The 20588-nt window shown below is 43.6% G+C and overlaps 1 protein-coding gene across 1 annotated transcript in view; it reads left to right on the plus strand.

Annotated features, from left to right (window-relative positions):
• Positions 1-20372, plus strand: part of dhfr (dihydrofolate reductase) — a 33954-nt gene extending 13582 nt beyond the window's left edge. Inside the window, exons 5-7 of the mRNA XM_059969398.1 lie at positions 6143-6269; positions 16999-17114; positions 19236-20372. Of these exons, the coding sequence (XP_059825381.1) occupies positions 6143-6269; positions 16999-17114; positions 19236-19320 (328 nt within the window). The 3' untranslated portion in view covers positions 19321-20372. The remainder of the gene's footprint in view (positions 1-6142; positions 6270-16998; positions 17115-19235) is intronic.
• Positions 20373-20588: the final 216 nt, after the last annotated feature.

Genomic DNA, 20588 nt, shown 5'->3' on the forward strand with positions numbered 1-20588 from the left:
AGGTGACCCGTGGACCGATGCTGCTGGGACACAAGCCGGGCCTGATCTACTCTGGCTGGGTCGCCTGGAAGAGGGTGTCTGACGTTGAAAGACCCGAGACACCAGATGACCCCAGTTTAAATTACTGTTGTGTCCCAACACATCCTAGGATGTCTCTCAGCATCTGGCTAAGCCTCAGCTGGAATATTACGTTCACTTCTGGTCAGTGGATGTCATAAGTGGGGACCAGCATAATGAGACCGTAAAAGAGACTGGGGTAAGTTTTATTTAGAGTTCAATGTAAGGTTTATTATCAGAGTGCATACATGTCACCACATGTAACCCTGAAATTCATTTTCCTGCCAGCATACTTGGCAAATCTATAGAATAGTAACTAAGCAGAATCAATGAAAGGGCAAGAGCATAGAGGTGCAAATACAAATGCACAAAGCTGTTAGCTGGGATAAGGTAGTGGAAGAGGCAGCTGGAAATCGGTTAACATGATGTGCCGTAAGTTCTGATTTTAAAGAGCATTTTCAAAAAATATGAGGTATTCAGTTAGAACAGCTTGCACTCGGATCTAAGTGGCTTTGTCAGCTTAATGGAAATAAAATGATGTGTAATCTTTAGAGTGTTTTGAGTTCGATGTGAAGTTCCATCCCACACGCTGGCTGTTGATGATGTAACTAATGTTGGTATGGTTATTCAACAGTACTCTTTTCGAAAAACATTTGCTCACACTTTGTGCCCAAATGAAAGGTGTGGATAAATAAGTCTTGGGTTTCACCTCGTGAGTTCAGTGTGGTTTTGAAAAGCCTTTTGAGTTCAGAAGTATTTTTAAATAAAACAGAATAAAAGCAAAATACTACAACAATGGTTGAGTTGATGCAGTGATGTGTAGTGGTCCAGTGATGTCCGGTGATGTGTAGTGGTCCAGTGATGTCCGGTGATGTGTAGTGGTCCAGTGATGTCCGGTGATGTGTAGTGGTCCTATGATTGCCAGTGGTGGTCCTTTGACATCCTGTAGTGGTTCTGTTGCTATTCCATCAGCAAATGGATGGAAGATCAGAAGATTGTATGTTTCAATGTAAATGTGACAAGTAAAGCTGATCTTTGAACTTCAACAATTGTACTCCAGAGTGAAGATGTTGTTTGGAGTCAGAGGCAGAAATGACATGTTATGTGGCAATTTTTTAAACACAAAGACCATAAGACATAGGAGCAGAATTAGACCATTCAGTTCATCGAGTCTGCTTCACCATTCAATCAAGGCTGCTTTATGATTCCTCTCAACTCCATTCTCCGGCCTTCACCCTATACCCATTGGCTCCCTTAGTTATCAAGATACTGTCAGCCTCTGCTTTAAATATAATCAATGACTTGACCTCCACAGCCACCTATGGCAATGATCCATCACCTTCTACCTAAATAAATTCCTCTTCATCTCAGTTCTCAAGGGAAATGCTATTCTCAGGCTGAATGCTCCAATATTGGAAATGTCCTCTGCACATCCATTCTATCTAGACCATTCAATATTTGACATTTCAATGAGATCTTCCCTCATTCTTCTTAACTCCAGTGAGTACAGGTGCTCAGCCATCAAATGCTCCTCATATGTTAACATTGTCATTCTCATGAACCTCCCCTGGACCCTCTCCAATGCCAGCACACCTTAGATAGTTTGTTCACTATGAGTTGTATGACGTGGGTGATCATGGTCTTTCCATGACTGTAGCAAATGTTTCTACTGAAGTGGTTTGTCATTGCCTCCTTCTGGGCAGTATCTTTACAAGGTAGTTGACCCCAGTCATTATCAATACTCTTCAGAGATTGTCTGCCTGGCATCAGTGGTCACATAACCAGGACTTGTGATCTGCACCGGCTGCTCATACGGCCATCCACCACCTGCACCCATGGCTTCACATGACCCTGAATGGGCGGCTAAGCATGTGCTACACCTTGCCCAAGGGTGACCTTCAGAGAAGGAGAACCTCATACCTACTTTGGCGGAGTCGTATCTCCACCCCCTCACTCATTTTCTTAGAAAGGGTAAGCCAAGGGAACACACACCTGTTCTCAGAGGGATCAGAAATGGAGGGAGTGCGCAATTTCAAATTCCTGGGTGTCAATATCTCTGAGGACCTAACCTGGTCCCAAGATAGTGATACAACTATAAAGAAGGCAAGACTGACTATACTTCAGTTGGAGTTCGAGGAGATTTGTTATGTCACTGAAACTCTTGAAAATTTCCACAGATATACTGCAGAGAGCATTCTAACTGGCTGTATCAGTGTCTGGTATGGGCGGTGGGGCTACTGCACAGGATTGAAGTAAGCTGCAGAGAGTTGTAAAATTAGTCAGCTCCATCATGGGCACCAGCCTCCATAGTATCCAGGACATCTTCAAGGAGCGGTCCCTCAAAAATGTGTTCATCATTAAGGGCATCCACACCTAGGACATGGTGTCTTCTCACTGTTACCATCAGGAAGGAGGTTCAGAAGCTTGAAGGCACATACTCAGTGATTCAGAGCAGCTTCTTCCCCTCTGCCATCCGATTCTTAAATGGAGGTTGAACCTGTAAGCGCTACTTCACTACTTTTTTCTTAATTTCTGTTTTTGCACTACTTACTGCATATATACTTCTTGTAATTCAGTTTTTTTCTATATTAGCATGTATTGCCAATTTCACAACATGTGCCGGTGATATTAAACCTGATTCTGATCCGAAACGGGCCACAATACTTCAAGTGCAATCTGACCAAAGTCTTATAAAGCATCCAAGGATGTAATGTTGCCTCTGTAGAGCAAAGCACTGTCCCTGATGGGGAGTGTTCCTGACTACATTAGACAATTGTCTCTTGGCCTTTGTTGATCAGATAAATGTGCATCTGAAACCTCTATCGAGCAAACATTGCTGCCCTTTTAAGTGGAACTTAAAGCAGCTATAAAGCTCTATAATTAGAATAAAAGTAGATACTTTGAGTGTAAGTCAATAATAGAAAGTCGCTTTACTCCTGCGAGCTCTCTCTAAATGTCATGTATTGAAAGTTTCTGAGGTGACCATAGGGAGCCACATTTGAAGTTCACATCCTGCGGTGAGGCATGGGAGACATTTCCCCTCAGTAAAGCATCTGTTGGAAATGAAAGTGAGTTGAATTTCTGATGTGAGCAATGCAACTTACAAGCAGCAGACTGCAGTCCCGTACGCTGCTAATTCTGGTTAATTTAAAAATAATTGCAAAAAAAAGGGATAGGTAATAGCTTTCTCTTCAGACATTTTTAAATCAAGAAATCAAGGGGTGGGAAACATCAAATAAGGTGGCAGGATTTGTAATACTGTGAATATAAATCCTCACCTGGTTTTATCAGGCGGTACTTGTAGGTGAGTTTGAACCTTGAAAAAAGGACTCTTTTCAGCATCATCTAGGAGATGATCTCGATTGCCCCTTTCAAGCCCATTTGTCCGTCAGTGCCGCTATTAAACATGGGTCTCAACTGCCTATTCAGAAACACGTCTTGTGTTCCCTTTGTTAAGGATGATCACACCATCAACATGACCACGAGGAGGAATTTCTTTACCAGAGGGTGGTGGATCTGTGGAAATCATTGCCACAGACAGCTGTGGAGGCCAAGTCATTGGGGATATTTAAAGCTGAGGCTGACAGTTTCTTGTTTAGTAGGGCATCAAAGATTTTGGGGAGAAGGGAGGAGAATGGAGTTAAGAGGGGCAAGAAATCCCCCGCAGTGGAATGGCAGAGCTTTCTCGATGAGCCGAATGGCCTAATTCTCTTCCTGTGTCTTATGGTTTTATAATACGAGAGAGAAAGCTACCAATGAATATTGAAAGTAAAATTCATAAATCAATTCATATCAACTTTGTGTGTGCACATCTGGCCTGGGTGTGAGTCTGGGTGCCAAGCCAATTTAGAGAAATCATGAGTGGCTTCAATCTGGGCCCGGAGCAAGTCGCTGGGCAGCGTGTTCTAGGCCCAAAGCCTTTTGCTGCAGTGGTGCCCAGGTCCTAGTGCGAGGTACAATACAATGTTTGGACAACTTAAGCAATACACTGGAAAGATAGGGTGTCAGGATTGGAGGCAAGAGCCAGTTTCACTCACCCTTCAGCGATGGGTGACCAAATGCTGTGCTCCATGCCCACTAATATAATGGACTGATACCAAGGCTTGGGCCTACTCCAGGCTGCCCTGGGGTTCGGGTCTAAAGCCTCATTTTCGTTTGGAATGTTGCTTGCTTCTATCGTTTGCATGATCTGTGTTTTTTTTCTGTACATCGGGTGTTAGTCTTCATTTTATTTTTTTATATTGGGTTCTTTTGGGTTTCTCACTTTGTGGCTGCCTGTAAGCAAACAAATCTCAAGGTTGAACACCATCTATGGAAAAGAGCACAGTTGATGTTTTGGGCCAGAACCCTTTGTCGAAACGTCAATTGTGCTTTTTTCCACAGATGCTGTCTGGCCTGCTGAGTTCCTCCAACATTTTGTGTGTGTTGCTCGGATTTCCAGCAACTGCAGGTTTTATTCTTGTTTGAACTATCAAGGTTGTATAATTTATCCATTCTTTGATAGTAAATGAGGAAACTGATTCTACTACAATTCCTTGATGCCTGATCCACATCTGTCTTTATCTGTGGGTGGTACAGTAGCAGAGCAGTTAGCACAGTGCTTGACAGCACCACGGATCACTGACCAGGGTTCAATTCCCGCCTCTCTCTGTGAGAAATTTGTACATTCTCCCTGTAACCACTTGGGTTTTCTCCCACATTCCGAAGACGTACATGTTCAAATGATTCAGCAGGAGCCATGGATAGAGCCAAGGCAGATATTTAAGGGGAAGCTGAGGGGAAACTGCTTCACTCAGAGGATGGTGAGGGTGTGGAACGAGCTGCCAGTGGAATTGGTGGATGCAGATTTGATTTCAACATGTAATAGAAGTTTGGATGGGAGGGGTATGGAGGGTTATGTTCCAGGTGCTGGTTGATGGGACTAGGTAGAATAATGGACTAAAAGGGCTAAAGAGCCTGTTTCTGTGTTGGCTGCCTCCATAATCCTGGAAAATTTGAGGTAATGCATTTTGGGATGTCTGAAGGAAAGGTCAGTGAATCGTAAGACTAAAGGATGTACCCAGAACCCCTGAAGTCAGCAGCAGTAGGTAAGGTGGTTGAGAAGGTGTACAGGATGCATGCCTTTATTGGCTGGGGTACAGAACGTAAAGATAAAGAGATTAGGGTACAACTATGTAAAACATTGGTTAGATTTATTTGTCAAGCATACTATATCAAAACACAGTGAAATGCATTGTTTGTGCTAACAATTAACACAACCCAGGGATGTGAGGTAGCAGTCTACAAGAGCCGCCACAAGTTCTGGCACCGATATAACAAGCCCACCATGTTCTGCTTCGGCTACAGACATAACGGTTAACAGCGTTGGGCACCCAACTACTGAGGTATACCAAAGATGCAGAGGCACTACTAGGAACAGCCAAGCCCTCAAGCTCCCAGGCCTCTGGTAGAGCACACAAGATTGAGGGAAAATTACACATACACACCACCCTTAAGGGGTGAGGGAAAAAAGTATATATAAAAGTAGTTCAAAAAAAAAGAGCAAGATGGACTGTTCACAACTCTGATGGTGGAGGAGAAGAAGCTGTTCCTAAAACATTGAGTGTGTCTCCAGGCTCCTGTACCTCCTCACTATTAGTAGTAATGAGAAGAGGGCATGTCCTGGATGGTGGTGGTCCTTAATGATAGATGCCACTTTCCTGAGGCATCACCTTTTAACGATGGAGCTGGCGAGGTAAGTGCCCGTGATGGAGCTGGCGAGGAAAGTGCCCGTGATGGAGCTGGCGAGGAAAGTGCCCATGAAGAAGCTGGCGAGGTAAGTGCCCATGACGGAGCTGGTTGAGTTTACAACCCTCTGCAGCTCTTTCCGATCCTGTATGGTGGCTGCTGCAGATTAGACAGTGATTCAACCTGTCAAAATGCTCTCCATACAGTATGCCTGTAGAAATCTTTGTTAAGAGCCTTTGATGACATATCCAATTGTGCTTACAACTTTTGATTTGGTGAACTAGGTTTTAAATCCTCCTTGCTTGTGGCTTAGCAGATATTGCAGTAACACTTGGCTCTCTGCTGTTCCGTTTCCCAGGGAACTGCCCGATGGAGCACATTACCTGGCACATGACTTAGACTCTGCCCTAGATCTGCTGGACTCCTCAGATCTGCAGGAAAAAGTGGATCTAGTCTGGATAATCGGGGGCAGCGCTCTCTATAAGGTACTGTGTAAAACTTGTACTGCTCTATTTATAATTATCAGATCTAGCAGAAACTACACGGTTAACTTCAACATCTTTACAGCCAGCTACATGCAAGTTATTAGTGCTGCAATTTGTTGCAGGTTTATTATTTTAGAGTTTTTTTATTATTTATCACTACAGTATGGAATAGGCCCTTCTGTCCATTCGAGCTGAGCTGCCTCAGGAAGCCTGACGACTCCAATTTAACCATGACCTAATTACAAGACAACTTACAATAACCAAAAGACATACTCAGTACGTCTTTGGACTGTGGGAGGACACCAGAGCACTGGGGGAAACCTGTGCATTCCATGGGCAGGGCATACAGAGACACCTGAGAAGATACCAGGATTATTCCAGTTGTTAATCTGATCCCTGATGTCCTAGGGGATGGGCTACTGTTGAATGGGGCAGACTAAGAAAATATGAAAATGGGACAACTCAAGGATAAAGGTGGGTGTTTGGATGAGAAGGATGTGGGTGAGGTCCTTAATGAGAACCTTACATCAGTATTCACCAATGAGAATGATATAGGAGATAGGGAGATCAGTGCTGAGCATATTAATATGCTGGGGTATTTTGAGGTAAAGGAGGAGGTAGTGTTGGGTCTCTGAAAGAGCATTAAGATAGATAAGTCCCCAGGACCTGATGTGCTATACCCCAGGTTATTGAGAGAGGCAAGTGAAGAGATTGCTGGGGCCTTGGCCAATATCTTTGAGTCCTCTCTAGCCACAGGCAAGGTCCTGAAAGACTGGTGAGTGGCTACTGTTGTTCCGTTATTCAAGAAGGGAATTGGGGATTATCCTGGGAACTGTAGACCAGTGATTCTCAGGTCAGTGGTGGGGAAGTTACTGGAAAGAATTCCTTGGGATAGAAATTATGAGCATTTGGAAGACCGTGGCCTAGCTAGGGAGAGCCAGCATAGCTTTTTGCGGGGCAAGTCATGTCTTTCTTGATGGAGTTTTTTAACATGGTGATGAGTGTGACTGATGGACGCAGAACTGCTTCTCAGTAAGGCATTTGACAAGGTCCCTCAAGGGAGGCTCATCCAGAAGATTAAAATGCATGGGATCCATGGTGAATTGGCCATTTGGATTCAGAACTGGCTTGTCCAGAGAGTACAGAAGGAGGTGGTCAAAGGGACTTATTCTTGCTAGAGGACTGATTAGTGGCATTCCGCAGGGATCTGTACTGGGACCTCGACTGTTTGTCATGTATATTAATGGCCTGAATGAAAATGTAGATCGGTTGTTTACTGTTCCGATGGCGGAGGGGAAGAAGCTGTTCCTGAAACGTTAAGTGTGTGTCTTTAGGCTCCTCTACCTTCTCCAAGAAGGAAGCAATGAGAAGAAGGCATGTCCTGGGAGTAGAGACACTTTTGTGTCTTTTTGAGGCATTTTCTTTTGAAGATGTCCTCGATGCGGAGGGGGCTAGTGCCCATGATGGGGCTGGCTAAATCTGATTGTCATTCTAACAACACTGTATGTTTACAACAGATACAAGAAAGTCTGCAGATGCTGGAAATCCAAAGCAACACACACAAAATGCTGGAGAGACTCAGCAGGTCAGTCCTGAAGAAGTGTCACAGTCCAAAACTGACTCTTTTCCATTGAAGTTGTCCCGGCCTGCTGAATTCCTCCGGCATTTTGTGTGTGTGTGTTGCTTGGTTTATCACAGGTGCTTGGTTTACCAGAGCCAAGGAGGACAGTTTTTGAAATGGAAAACACTGCCTATCGTTTAAATTTTCATTTATGCTTCCTATTAGATCTACAGTTGGCAGTGGGAACCGGCTGGAACAGTCTTTGCTGCACTTTTATGCAGTTATCTTGAACACCCATTTTCACGGTAACGCTTCTAATCGAATTGTGGCTTTAATGCTTATAAAAAACATTCATTTCAGTGAACCCTTAAAATTGTCTTTTCCCAATTTTCATATTAAGAACGTTTTATTTAAATTCCCTGGTTTTTGCATAAAGCCATCAGCCAAATGGCTACAAAGGAAAGTGACTTTTAAAGATAAAAGGATTGCATTTTGTAATTTGTTTTCTGTCTATGATCCCTTTGTCCACATCCATGACTAATCACTTTGATGTTCTCTATTGTGCTTTCCATGAGCTGGCTGCCTAATTTAAGCAGTCTATTGGATCGGATTGGTATTGAATTAAAAGATCATTGCATGCAGTCAGACCTTGCTTTTGATGAGATGAAGGCTGCTCATTTCAAAAGAAATGTATAATTGTCAAGTCATTTGGATTGCAAATGTGCAACAAAGACGGTGTGAGAAAGTATTGTACTCAAAATGCTGGGGGAAGTCAGCAGGACGGGCAGCATCCAGTGGAAAAGAGTGAGCAGCCGATGTTTCAGGCCGAGAGCCAAAACATCAACTGGGCACTCTTTTCCAGAGATGCTGCCTGACCTGCTGAGTTCCTCCAGCATTTTGCGTGCGTTGCTTTGGATTTCCAGCCTCTGCCCATTTTCTTGTGTTTGTGAGAAAACGACTCTCAGTATTGCAGTGAAAATATTCCCAGTTCCCTACTTAGTCCTTAGTTAGCAACACTACCAGTACTGTATCTCCTGTAAGTGATTTGATATACAAAAGAATCCAGAGAAATTGAACCTTCAGTGCACACAAAATGCTGTTGGAACTCAGCAGGTCAGGCAGCATGTATGGAAATGAATAAACGTTTTGGGCCGTGACCCTTCATTGGGACTAGGACTAGGAAGGATGCCAGAGTAAAAAGAGGGGAGAGGGGGGTGATAGATGAAGTCAGGTGGGTGGGAAAGTTCAAGGGCTGGAGAGGAAGGAATTTGACAAGAGGGAGCCCAGGGGACTGATAGGTGGGTCAGAGTGGGGAATAGAGTCATAGAACATTACAGAACAGAAACAGGCTCTTCAGCCCATCTAGTCCATGCTAAACTATTATCGTGCCTTGTCCCATTGCTCATTTCCTCATCTTCTGCCCCTGAGCTTTAAAGGAAAGACTTTTTTTAAAACATTGATGCCCCATCAAGGGCTATAACCTTGGCTAACTTTGGCTAAGCTCTGGTGTTTTAGGAGGAAGGAAGAGAGAAGCATCCATTCTGTATTTTTTAATCTGCAGTGTATAAGAAGTCTAGGAATATTTTATTTTGCTGCAGCAAGTTGTCTTTATTTAAACTGAGTCTACAGTACGGTTATAGAATAATCATGCTTATCTGTGAAGTTTCCTTTTATCTGGATTTGTACAACCTTGAGCAGCCACTTTTGCAGTCAGTCGCCTTTCAATCAAACATTGACAAACAATGAACTCACATACAGCAGCTTTGATTGCAACGCAGCGTCTAAAACCAGCTGGTAAAGCAGTGCTTTAACACAGAAATTCCAGTCCGTCCCAGTGTCCTTCAAAGCCTGATAATGACTCCACAACAGTGGAAACTACATTTGATTTAGTGTCACACGCGTCAGGAAACAGTGAAAAGCTTGTCTTGTATGTTCGTACAGATCAGATCATTACACAGTGTATTGGGGTAGAGCAAGATAAAATAATAAGGAAGTGTAAAAGCTACAGAGAAAGTGCACAGGAAAAGAGTGAGCAGGCCGAGACCCTTCAGCAGGACAGGAGAGAAGCTGCAGTGCTGGCAAATGATAAACTAGAAGAGGTAAAGAAAAAGTGCTTCATCTTCAGTGTTAGTTCCCTGTGGAGCAGAGACCGAGGGATACAGGTACTTGGTTCCCTGGAAGTGACAAAACAGGGTGTTGAAGGAATTGTTGGTATGTTGGCCTTCTGTCATTGGACAGAAGATTAAGTACAAGGGTTGGCATGGGTTACACTCTACAAGACGTTGGTAAAGTCCCATGTGAAGTACTGTGTGCCAGTCTAGTGGCCCTGCAGGAAGGATGTCATCAAACTGGAGAGGGTGCAAAAGAAATTTGCAAGGATGTGACCAAGACTGGAGGGTTTGCCAAAAGGACAGGCTGGGACCTTCTTCCCTGGAGTGGAAATAGCCAAATAGCTGAACCTTTTCCCCAAGGTCAGGGAATTCTAAAACCAGAGGGTACGGCTTAAAATGAGAGTGGAAAGATTTCATAAGGACTTGAGGGTCACCTTTCTCACAGAGTGGTGAATGTTTGCATCTGGAGAAAGTGATACTGGTGAGTACAGTTGCACCATTTAAAAGATAATTTGAATGGAGATGTGGATAAGAAAGGCTTAGACTCTAAGCAGGGGTTCCCAACCTTTTTTATGCCATGGACCCCTGCCATTAACCGAGGGCTCCGTAGATCCCAGGTTGGGAACCCCTGGCTTAGAGGGGTATGGCCCCAATGCAGGCAAATAGGACTAGGCAACTTGGTCAGCTTGGATGTATTGGCCCAGAGGGCTTATTTCTGTGCTGTGTGGCTCTCTGATTCATAACTTCATATTCTACTCCACTGGTTGGGGACGATCTAGAATATTTTGTGTTCGTGAATGGCTGTACACAGATTTATTTTTGCTGTAGTAGTTATTCGTCTTGCTTTTTTTTTGGGTTGATGCGGACCTTGGCCTTGACGTGTGGGCCTGGCTGGGACGATTGGCCTGCAGGTGCGAACTCAATCTCTCCCTGTGCACAGCAGCACAACTCAAAATGCTGGAGTAACTCAACAGGCCAGGCAGCATCTGTGAAAAGGAGTAGTCAACGACTTGGGGCAAGACCCTTCATCAGGGCATCTCCCAATGCAACAAGCCTCAACCCCCTGCTGAACAAAGATCTTAATGTCATAGGTTGCATAAGGGACCTTCAATTAACCAAAATGTCAGGAGGGGGCAAAAATGACTCATCCAAAAAAAGTTTTGGCGTGGAATGTAGATAGTTTTGTTACTTTAAGTAGGTTTTTTTTTTCATTTACAAGTTGAGCTGAAGACCCACTAATGTCTGGGAATTGATTATAATTTGTTTGAATGCTCTATTAATCTTATGTTTGATAAATGTTTACACCTGTAAAATGGAAACAGCAATGACAAAGAATGAAAGAGCAATGCTACTAATAAATGTCATTTGGCTGGGAGCCTTCGTGCTTCACCATGGCCTAAAAATGAGAAAGACCAATAAAAAATGAAGTATGAGTCAGAAACCAACAGTCTCCAAGGACATTAATATCAAAGGCTTCACTGCTCTCCATCCCTTTTCAAGGATATCCTGTGTAGGAGTTCAGAGAAAACAAAGATTCTAGATCCTTTTGAAGGCAGCGAGACACCAACTGCTGTTGTTAACTGCGTCATTGTCCAATTGAGCATAATGTTGCTGGAACTCAGTTTGGTTAATAGATTTCCTTTTGTAGCTCAGAGTTTGATTTTCTAGCAATTAATGGCTGTTGAAGTTTTAATAAATTGTTATTGGGCAAAATACCTCGTTCATTGTCTAATTGAAAAGCTGTTTATTGAAAGCAGTTTTACCGAAGTTCGCTTCTCCGTGGATTGTCACCTTGTCGTGGTTGAGAAGCTTGTGTGGTCCTGAGATCCCAAGAACAATGCTGTCTGGAAGTATGCTCCTGGTAGGGTCACCCATGGTGGTGAGGTCGAGGTTGAGGTCCCTGACAAAGAACAATCCATCCAAGATCTTAACGGTGGAACTGGCAGACGAAGTTACTTCATACTCAACGGCTGTGAAAGTGGATGAAGGCTGCAACAAATCCTTCAGCTCCAATCGTCGTGGTTTCCATGCCACTTGAATCAGTTGGTTGATTTGTGAAGTAACGTGAGCTTCTTGGAGTGCCACATCAAGTACACGTTAAACAAATACACGCACAGGTGTCTTCGCTTTGTGATAGATCAATGGAATGAAGACCATCATCCTCGACCTCGAGGGATAGCCACGATGACCAAAGTTCAGAGTACATACGTACCTCCTCATACAGCCGTGATTCTTTTTCCTGCGAACATACTCTGCTAATCTATAGAACGGTAACTGTAAACAGGATCAATGAAAGGGCAAGAGTAGAGAAGACAAACTGCAAATGCAAATAAATAGCAATGAATAACAAGAGCATGAAATTACAAAATAAGGAGTCCTTAATGTGAGATCATTGGCTGTGACAACATCTCAAAAGATGAGCATAGTTATGCTCTTTATTCAAGAGGCTGATGGTTGGGGGGCAGTAGCTTTACTTGATCCTGGTGGTGCGAGTTCTGAGGCACTTGTACCTTCTATCTGATAACAGCAGCGAGAAAAGAGCACGGCCTGGGCGGTGAGGATCTTTAATGATGAATACTGCTTTCCTATGACAGCATTTCATGTAGATGTGCTCCATCATTTTACTTGTGATGTACTGGGCTGAATCCACTACCTTTTATTGGATTTTCCACTCAAAAGCATTGATGTTCAAATTACAGGCCATAATGTCGCCAGTCAGTCGATACACTCTCCACCGCACATCTATGCAAGTTTGTCAAGGTTTTTGATGTCATGCCAGATCTCCATAATCCATTTCAATGGACTGAATTAACCATTTCTTATAACCCTCAGGAGGTTTGGTGTGTCCCTGCATAAATGTCCATGAACACACAAATCCCATTCTCTCTGAGACAACATTCCTCTGTGTGCATTCTGAAACAGGATCCCTGGATTACTACAGAGAAACAGCACCTCCCTGCAGTTCAGATAGAAACTGGCCCTCTGGATCTTTGCCAGTTTGCCTGGCACTCCGTGAGCAACTGGAGAATGAGATAGGCGAGTTTTAAAGGCAATTTACAATTTGAATTGGGTGCTATAAACTGAAGTTCAAAGTAAATTTATTATCAAAGTAAATATATATCGCCATGTACAACCTTAAGATTAATTTTATTACAGGCATTCACAGTAAATACCAGAAACACAATAGAACCAATGGGAGCCTACTCAACGGGACAGATAAGCAAACAATGTGCAAAAGACGACAAACTGTGGAAATACAAAAAAAAACAATAAATAGTAATAATTATCAAGAATATGAGATGAGTTCTTGAAAGTGAGTTTCTGAGAACAGTTCAGTGATGGGGTCTCCTCTGGTTTAGGAACCTAATGGTTGAGTATTAGCTGTTGCTGAAACTAGCGATGCAAGTTCTGAGGCCGCTGTACCTCTTCCATGATGGCAGCATTGGGAAGAGAGCATGTCCTAGGTGCTGGGGGACCCCAAATGATATCACTAACATGCATGCCATAAAATTTTTTGTGAAATGCATTAAAATAATTAGTTTACAATAAGAAATATATTAATTGTGCAAAATGAGAGCAAATTAGTGAGGTAGTGTCCATGAGTTCAGAAATCTGATGGCTGAGGGAAAAGAGCTGTTCCTAAAACATTAAGTGTTCATATTCCATAAGTCATGGGAGCAGAAATAGGCTATTCAGCTCATTGAGTCTGCTCTGCCATCATTCAGAAGTCAGCAGGTAAGGATGGGACAGGTCACCTCAGATACTTGAATCACCAACACCGGCGCCCCCCAGGGGTGTGTCCTCTCTCCACTGCTGTTCTCCCTCTACACCAATGACTGCACCTCCTCCAACCCCTATGTGAAGCTTTTGAAGTTTGCAGACGACACCACCATCATCGGACTCATCCAGAACAGTGATGAGTCTGCATATTGACAGCAGGTGGACCAACTGGTGCTCTGGTGCAGTCGGAACAATCTGGAGCTGAACACACTCAAGACAAAGGAGATGATAGTGGATTTCAGGAGACATCCCCCCGTTATGTCCCCCCTCACATTCCTCGGCAGCCCTGTGTCCACCATGGAGAACTTCAGGTTCCTGGGAACCACCATCTCTCAGGATCTGAAGTGAAGTGGGAGCAGAACATCAGCTCCATCCTGAAGAAGGCCCAGCAGCGGATGTACTTCCTGCGGCTCTTGAGGAAATATGGTCTGCCTCAGGAATTGCTGCTGCAGTTCTACACTGCAGTCATTGAGTCTGTCCTGTGCACCTCCTTCACTGTGTGGTTTGGAGCCGCCACCAAGCAGGATAGAACCAGACTACAGCGCACAGTGAGGACTGCCGAGCGCATCATTGGAGCCTCCCTGCCCTCTATTGTGGACCTGTACTCTTCCAGGTTGAAGAAGAGGGCGGGGAACATCATAAAGGACTCCTTTCATCCTGTGCACGGATTGTTTGAACTGCTTCCATCTGGTAGGTGCTTCAGATCCCTCCAGACTAAGACTAATAGCCACTGGAGAAGTTTTTCCCTACTGCGGTCACTTTGCTGAACAGTTAACTGTCGGCTAACTATTACTTGGATTGCACTACCTGTATGTATAATCTATATTTTCATTTATATTTATCATTATTATTGTTATGAGCAGAGAGACAACATCTGCCGGAAGTAAATTCCTTGTATGTGCACAGGTGCTTGGCGATTAAAGTCTGATTCTGATTCATGGCTGATTTATTATCTCTCTCAACTCCTTTTCCTGCTTTCTCCCCGTAACCTTTGACCCCTTACTAATCAAGAATCTATCAACCTTCGCTTTAAATATACCCAATGATTTGGTCTCCACAGCCATCTGTGTCAATGAATTCCACCAATTCACCACCCTCTGGCTAACAAAATTCCTCCTTATCTTTGTTCTGAAGGGAGGTCCCTCTATTGTGAGGCTGTGCTCTCTGCTCCTAGACTCCCCCACTATAGGAAATATCTTCTCCATGTCCACTCTATCCAGGTCTTCCAATAGATTTCAGTCATATCTCTCCTGCCCCACACCACCCCATTCTTCTAAACTCCAGTGAGTTCTAGCCCAGAGCTATCAATCATTCTTCATACGTTAACCCATTCATTCCTCAGGATCATTCTTGTGAATCTCGTTTGGATCCTCTCCACTGCCAGCACCTAATTTCTCAGGTAGGGCCCCCAATCTCTTTTACCCCCCCCCCCAATTTTCTTTAGAACTTATTCTTCTGCCCACATTCTACCACTCAGCTTATACACAAAGCAATTCACAGTGGTTCATTAACCTAACAACCTGCACATTTTTGGGACAAGGAAGGAAACTGGGATCCCTGGGGGAACCTCATCAGTTTGGCAATAACTTGTTCCCAGGATATTCCACTGTTGCATACTACGTTTTGAAGGGAACCATGTTTTAACCAGAAACAAGTTTTTTAAAAACCTGTTGTTCTTTAAAACCCCATTATTGACAGAATCCATGCATTCTAAGAATATAACAAAGGCAAGGTTTTGGGGAGTTGGGATTTGGGGTCAGTGATGTGGAGGGCAGGCTGAGTCTCTGCTCTGCATTTGAAGGTAACCAACATGGACATGGTCAGATGTTGGGTTGGTAGACCAGGAAGGACTACACCTACAATTGTTGACATGTAATAGGATCAGAGTTTCGTGCGGGCACGTGGAATGAGGGCCGGTGACGCCCTAGGTATGAAGAGGTTGAGGCCTAGATTTCAGGCCCTCAGCTGTCGTAATCGGCAAGTCCTGGGTCGATTGGAAGTCCAGAAATTGAGGCCCTATGCCTTGAGTTTTAAGCCTGCAAAGCTCTGTGTGTCCACTGGGGAAGTTGAAAACCCAATGTCTACGAATCCTCAAGTCTGCTGGAGACCAAAGACTATGTATGCACGTGGGTGGGTTGGAGGAACGGGGCTTGTTTTGCTACTGTTGCTTTGTCATTCAATGTGTTCTGAGCATTGTGCACGTGCTATGTTGAAGCCAGAATGTGTCACAATGCTTGCAGGCTGCCCCCAGAACATCCTTGGGAGTCTTGGTTGTTAACAAAGTCAGCACATTTCACTGTATGTATCAAATTTCAGCTGTACGTAAATCAGAAGTTGAATGCAACTGGCAGAAGAACTAAAAGCGTGTTCTTTTAGCACCGACAGTGTAGTAGTGGAGGCAGGTCCAGTCATAATGCTCGACAAAGAGCTTGGTTAGTACCTAAAAAGAAAGAACTGGTGAGCCTATGGGAGTAGGTGAAGGAGGGTGATTGGATAGATTGCTCAGAAAGTGGTGGATACAGCCCAGCCTATTGTAGGAAATGACTTCCTCACCATTGAGCACATCTAAATGGAGCATTACCATGAGAAAGCAGCATCCATCATCAAGGAGTCCACCAACCAGGCCATGTCCTCTTCTTGCCGCCACCATTAGGCAGGAGGGACCTAACCCACACCTCCAGATTCAGGAACAGTTATTACCCTTCGACCATCAGGCTCCTGAACCAGCGTGGATAACTCACTCGCTGCAACTCTAAACTGATTCCATGATTTATAGACTCACTTTCAAGGACTCCTGTTCTCCGTATTAGTCAATCAATCAATTCACTATTTGTTGTCTTTTGCATATTGGTTGTGTGTCTTTGCGTAGAGTTTTTCATAAATTGGTATTTATTTTACTGTAAATACCTGCAAGAAAATGAAATATTCATACTCTGGGAATAAATATATTTTGACAAATCGAGCTAGTGTGCCCTCTGGCCAGATGGCCTCCATCCATTCTGTCGTTTGCTTCTTGACCAGAATTGGAAATTTATTGTTTGTCAGTTGCTCTGCAAAGCTTCCTAACCAGTTGAATTAGCATAGCTAGCACTTGTTGATGTAAAATCTGAAGAAACGTGTATATTGAAATTCCTGTTTACTGAGTTTGTGTTCAATTGAAGTTACCATCTTCACTGTGTATGTGATAGCGGAACGTATAGGACCATGAGTAAATGAAAGCTAGTGGTTGGAAAGAGAGAACCCTTCAGTGATGCTGACTTTAAAACCACTTTTCCAGGAGGCCTTGGAAAGCCCGGCTTCACACCGGCTATTTGTGACTCGTATTCTTCAAGTCTTTGAAAGTGATACATTCATGCCTGAGATAAACTTGAATAAGTTCAAGCTGCTTCCTGAGTAAGTAATTCTGTTCCAACACTCTATCTATGATGAAGTCCTCCCTGAAATTCCAGTATCTGAGAGATTGCTGAGTGTGATTATCTAGTTTCAGGGAATCATTATTGTCTCTTGACGTAGGATTGTATCTACGTTCATCTTTACCGATTTCTGATTATGGTTTTAGACAAGACTGTAAGATACAGGAGCAGGTTTGGCCATTTGGCCCATCAAGTCTGCTCTGCCATTTTATCATGGCTGATCCATTTTCCTCTCAGCCTCAATCTCCTTGCATCCCTTCATGCCCTGACCGATCAAGAATCTATCGATCTCTGCCTTAAATATACATAAAGACTTGGCCTCCACAGCTGCCTGTGGCAACAAATTCCACACATGAATAACTCCAAGTTTAGAGTTAAGAGATACAGTTACAGAACAATATAGCACGGACAGACCCTTCAACCCATCCAGCCCTTGCTGACCACGGTACTCATCCCAATTTCCTGCATTCATTTCATATCCCTTCAATCTGCACTCACCATAAACTTGACCAAGTGCTTTTTTATTAAATAATACCATTCCATCTGCTCCAACCACTTCCTCTGCCAGCTCATTGTAGATACTCATCACCCTCTGTGAAAATAATGCCCTCAAATCCCTGAATTTATACCCCCTTAGTTTTGGATTCCCATTCCCTGGGTAAAAGACTTACTGTCTCTGCTTCTCATATTTTTAAACATATCTGTAAGGTCACCCCTCATTCTCCCACGTTCCATGGAATGCCTGGCCAACCTCTCCCTGTAACTTGCGCCCTCTAGTCCAGGCACCACCCTGCCTGTCCCCTCTGCCTTCTTTCCAATTTAACCCAGACTTTGGGTGACCAAAATTACGCATTGCTCCAAGTGTGGCCTTGCCAATGACTTGGACAAACTTGAAAGATTGTCAGAATCTCATTCACAGACGTGACTTGCCTACGAGGCAGTTTTAATTAAAACTTACTGCACCAATTGTAGTGGGTCAGTGCAGGTGTTCCTTCATTTGGTAGCATTCAATCTGCAAAAATCGATCCATTTTGCTAAAGCAAAGCCCGGAAAAATTCAGTGATAGCATCTTATCAGAGGTACACATCGCCACGTCTGTTGTTTAAGGGCTTTCTTTTCTCAGGAATCCAAATCTCGGGTCAGACAATTCTCCCTTCCCATAATCCCGAAAGTAACTGTCGGGGATTGGGGTTGTTATGGGAATGGAGAGAGAGATATCTGATGAGGCACAAGGATTTACTCTGGAGCCACTAGTGCAGGGGCTGAGACCAGTAAGTGGGTGTGTTATCTGTATTCTGGGAAATCAGTAAAAGGTTCTTTCCTTTGGAGGATGATTGAATAACAGTCAGATGTTTTTCCACTGAACTACAGAAGGGCAGTTATGCAATCAAGCACATTTAAATCTTTCTGTTAAGTGCTTCTTTGCAATGAGCTACGGAGAGCAAAATCCAGGTGCTAATTAAAATAAAGATTTAAAGAGCTTTATTTGTCACGTGTACATCAAAACACAGTCCTTCAAATCAAATTAAATCAGTGAGGAATGTGCCGGGCAGCCCGCAAATGTCGCCACGTTTCTGGCGCCAACTTAGCATGCCCACAACTTACTAACCCCCAACCCGTACAGTACTGTGCACAAGTCTTTCCATAAATGTGGCTAGATTATCTTAAACTTCCGCACAGTACCGTACATCTTTAGAATGTGGGAGGAAACCCGTGTGGCCATGGAAAGAACGTACGACTCCTTACACGCAGAAGCAAGAATCGGACCCCAGTCTTACAGCTGGTGCTGTAAAGTACTGTGCTATTGGGCACCTGTATGTGAAGATTAATGGGAGTTGTGTAGAAACCTGTTCTGTGACCTTGATGTCTTGAAACAACCTCCACTACATTGTTATTTTCAGTAATGCTTCCCTAGGGTAGAAGTATATGAGATGAGCTCCCTTTGTTCTAAAATTTAAAATGGTCTGGCCCCATCGTAGCTGTGTCTCATCGCTGAATGAAGCACTTGGGTCAGTGGTGTTGTGCACTCGCTGTTAATTCTATTACAATGTTCTGAATACTCTTCTGAATCTTATTAAGGTGTTCTGTGATTTTTACACAGGTTCCCTGATGTACCTACAGGCATTCAAGAGGAGAAAGGGATCCAGTTCAAATACGAAGTGTATGAAAGAATCATCTCTGCGTAGTGGAAAGGAAATCCATTCAGATGTGCAGATGAATGGTTGGCATTTCAAAAGTAGCTTAAGTTTTAATTTTTATGGAAATTATTAAGAATGAGTAAAATTCTCTAAGCATCTTGAAGAACAGGAACATTATTTTTGGAGACAGGAAGCATCATTTGATTTCCTCCAGCATTTCCAACTTGGACATCAGGATTGACCAGCAATGCGACAGAACCAGCCTCGTGGATTTTACAGCCGTATCGAGGGACAACTGACCCTTCATTTCTCTGTCGAGTTTCCTCACCATCTGCAGAGAATCTCCTCAGAAGAGGAGTACAATGGGGTCACATCTATATGTGTCTGGATCCCCAGCAACATGAGCTTGGTGCCAAGTGAGAAAGAGTAACCTGTCCCACCGTCCTCCAGAGCTCTAACTGCTGATAGGAGCACTTCCACTGCAGTCCACACACCAGCCCGAGCGGGAATATGCCCAAGTTCTCCCATTGCCGCAAGATCAGAGTCACGGCAGTTGTGGCTGAATAGCTTCGTTAGAGTTCTGATGACAATGTGCCCAAGATCCGCCATTACCACTGGGTCAGTCACGCACACAGGATTGAACAGCTTCGTTAGAGTTCTTATGGAACTGCTCTCCCGATGCCACAAGATCAGATTCAAGCTGGCATGAGTTGAGTTCTGGACCAGGTTGACTGCAGCATTTCAAGAAGGCAAGTTGCCATCCTCGTTGGGTTAAAGGAATTACTAATAAATCCTGTTCATGCCCTTGGCGTCCTTGTGTCAGGAATTTTGTTTTATTCTCTTACAGTGGAAATCTGTGTCTTGTTGTTGATGTGAAAATAGAGGTGATTTCCCTGACTATTTTTCCTTTCAAATGAAGTTCCTATGGTTGGATATACGATAACTTGGCTCTCTGGCCAGAGCTGTTTTCAGAGACAGCTCCTCACAGCCAGCAGTGAGTTAGTGAGCGTGACCAATTGCATCAGGCAAGGTCAGATAATTGAACAGCAATTGCTCACATATATCTAACTATAAGTGACATTTGAGTCTGTTTGACTCACCACCTTTTGGCATCATTTACGAATGAAATGGTCAAAGTTTAATTCTGTTCAACCTGCTGCTTTACTGAGAGAGGACAATAAAATTTATTCAGTGTACATTTATTATCAAAGAATGTATAAGTTATAGAACCTTGAGATTTGTTTGCATACAGTAGCCACAAAGCAAGAAACATGGTGAATGGTAGGGCATTGAAGAATGCAGTAGAACAGAGTGAT

Source organism: Hypanus sabinus, chromosome 5 (assembly GCF_030144855.1).
Source record: "Hypanus sabinus isolate sHypSab1 chromosome 5, sHypSab1.hap1, whole genome shotgun sequence".
Lineage (NCBI taxonomy): Eukaryota > Metazoa > Chordata > Chondrichthyes > Myliobatiformes > Dasyatidae > Hypanus > Hypanus sabinus.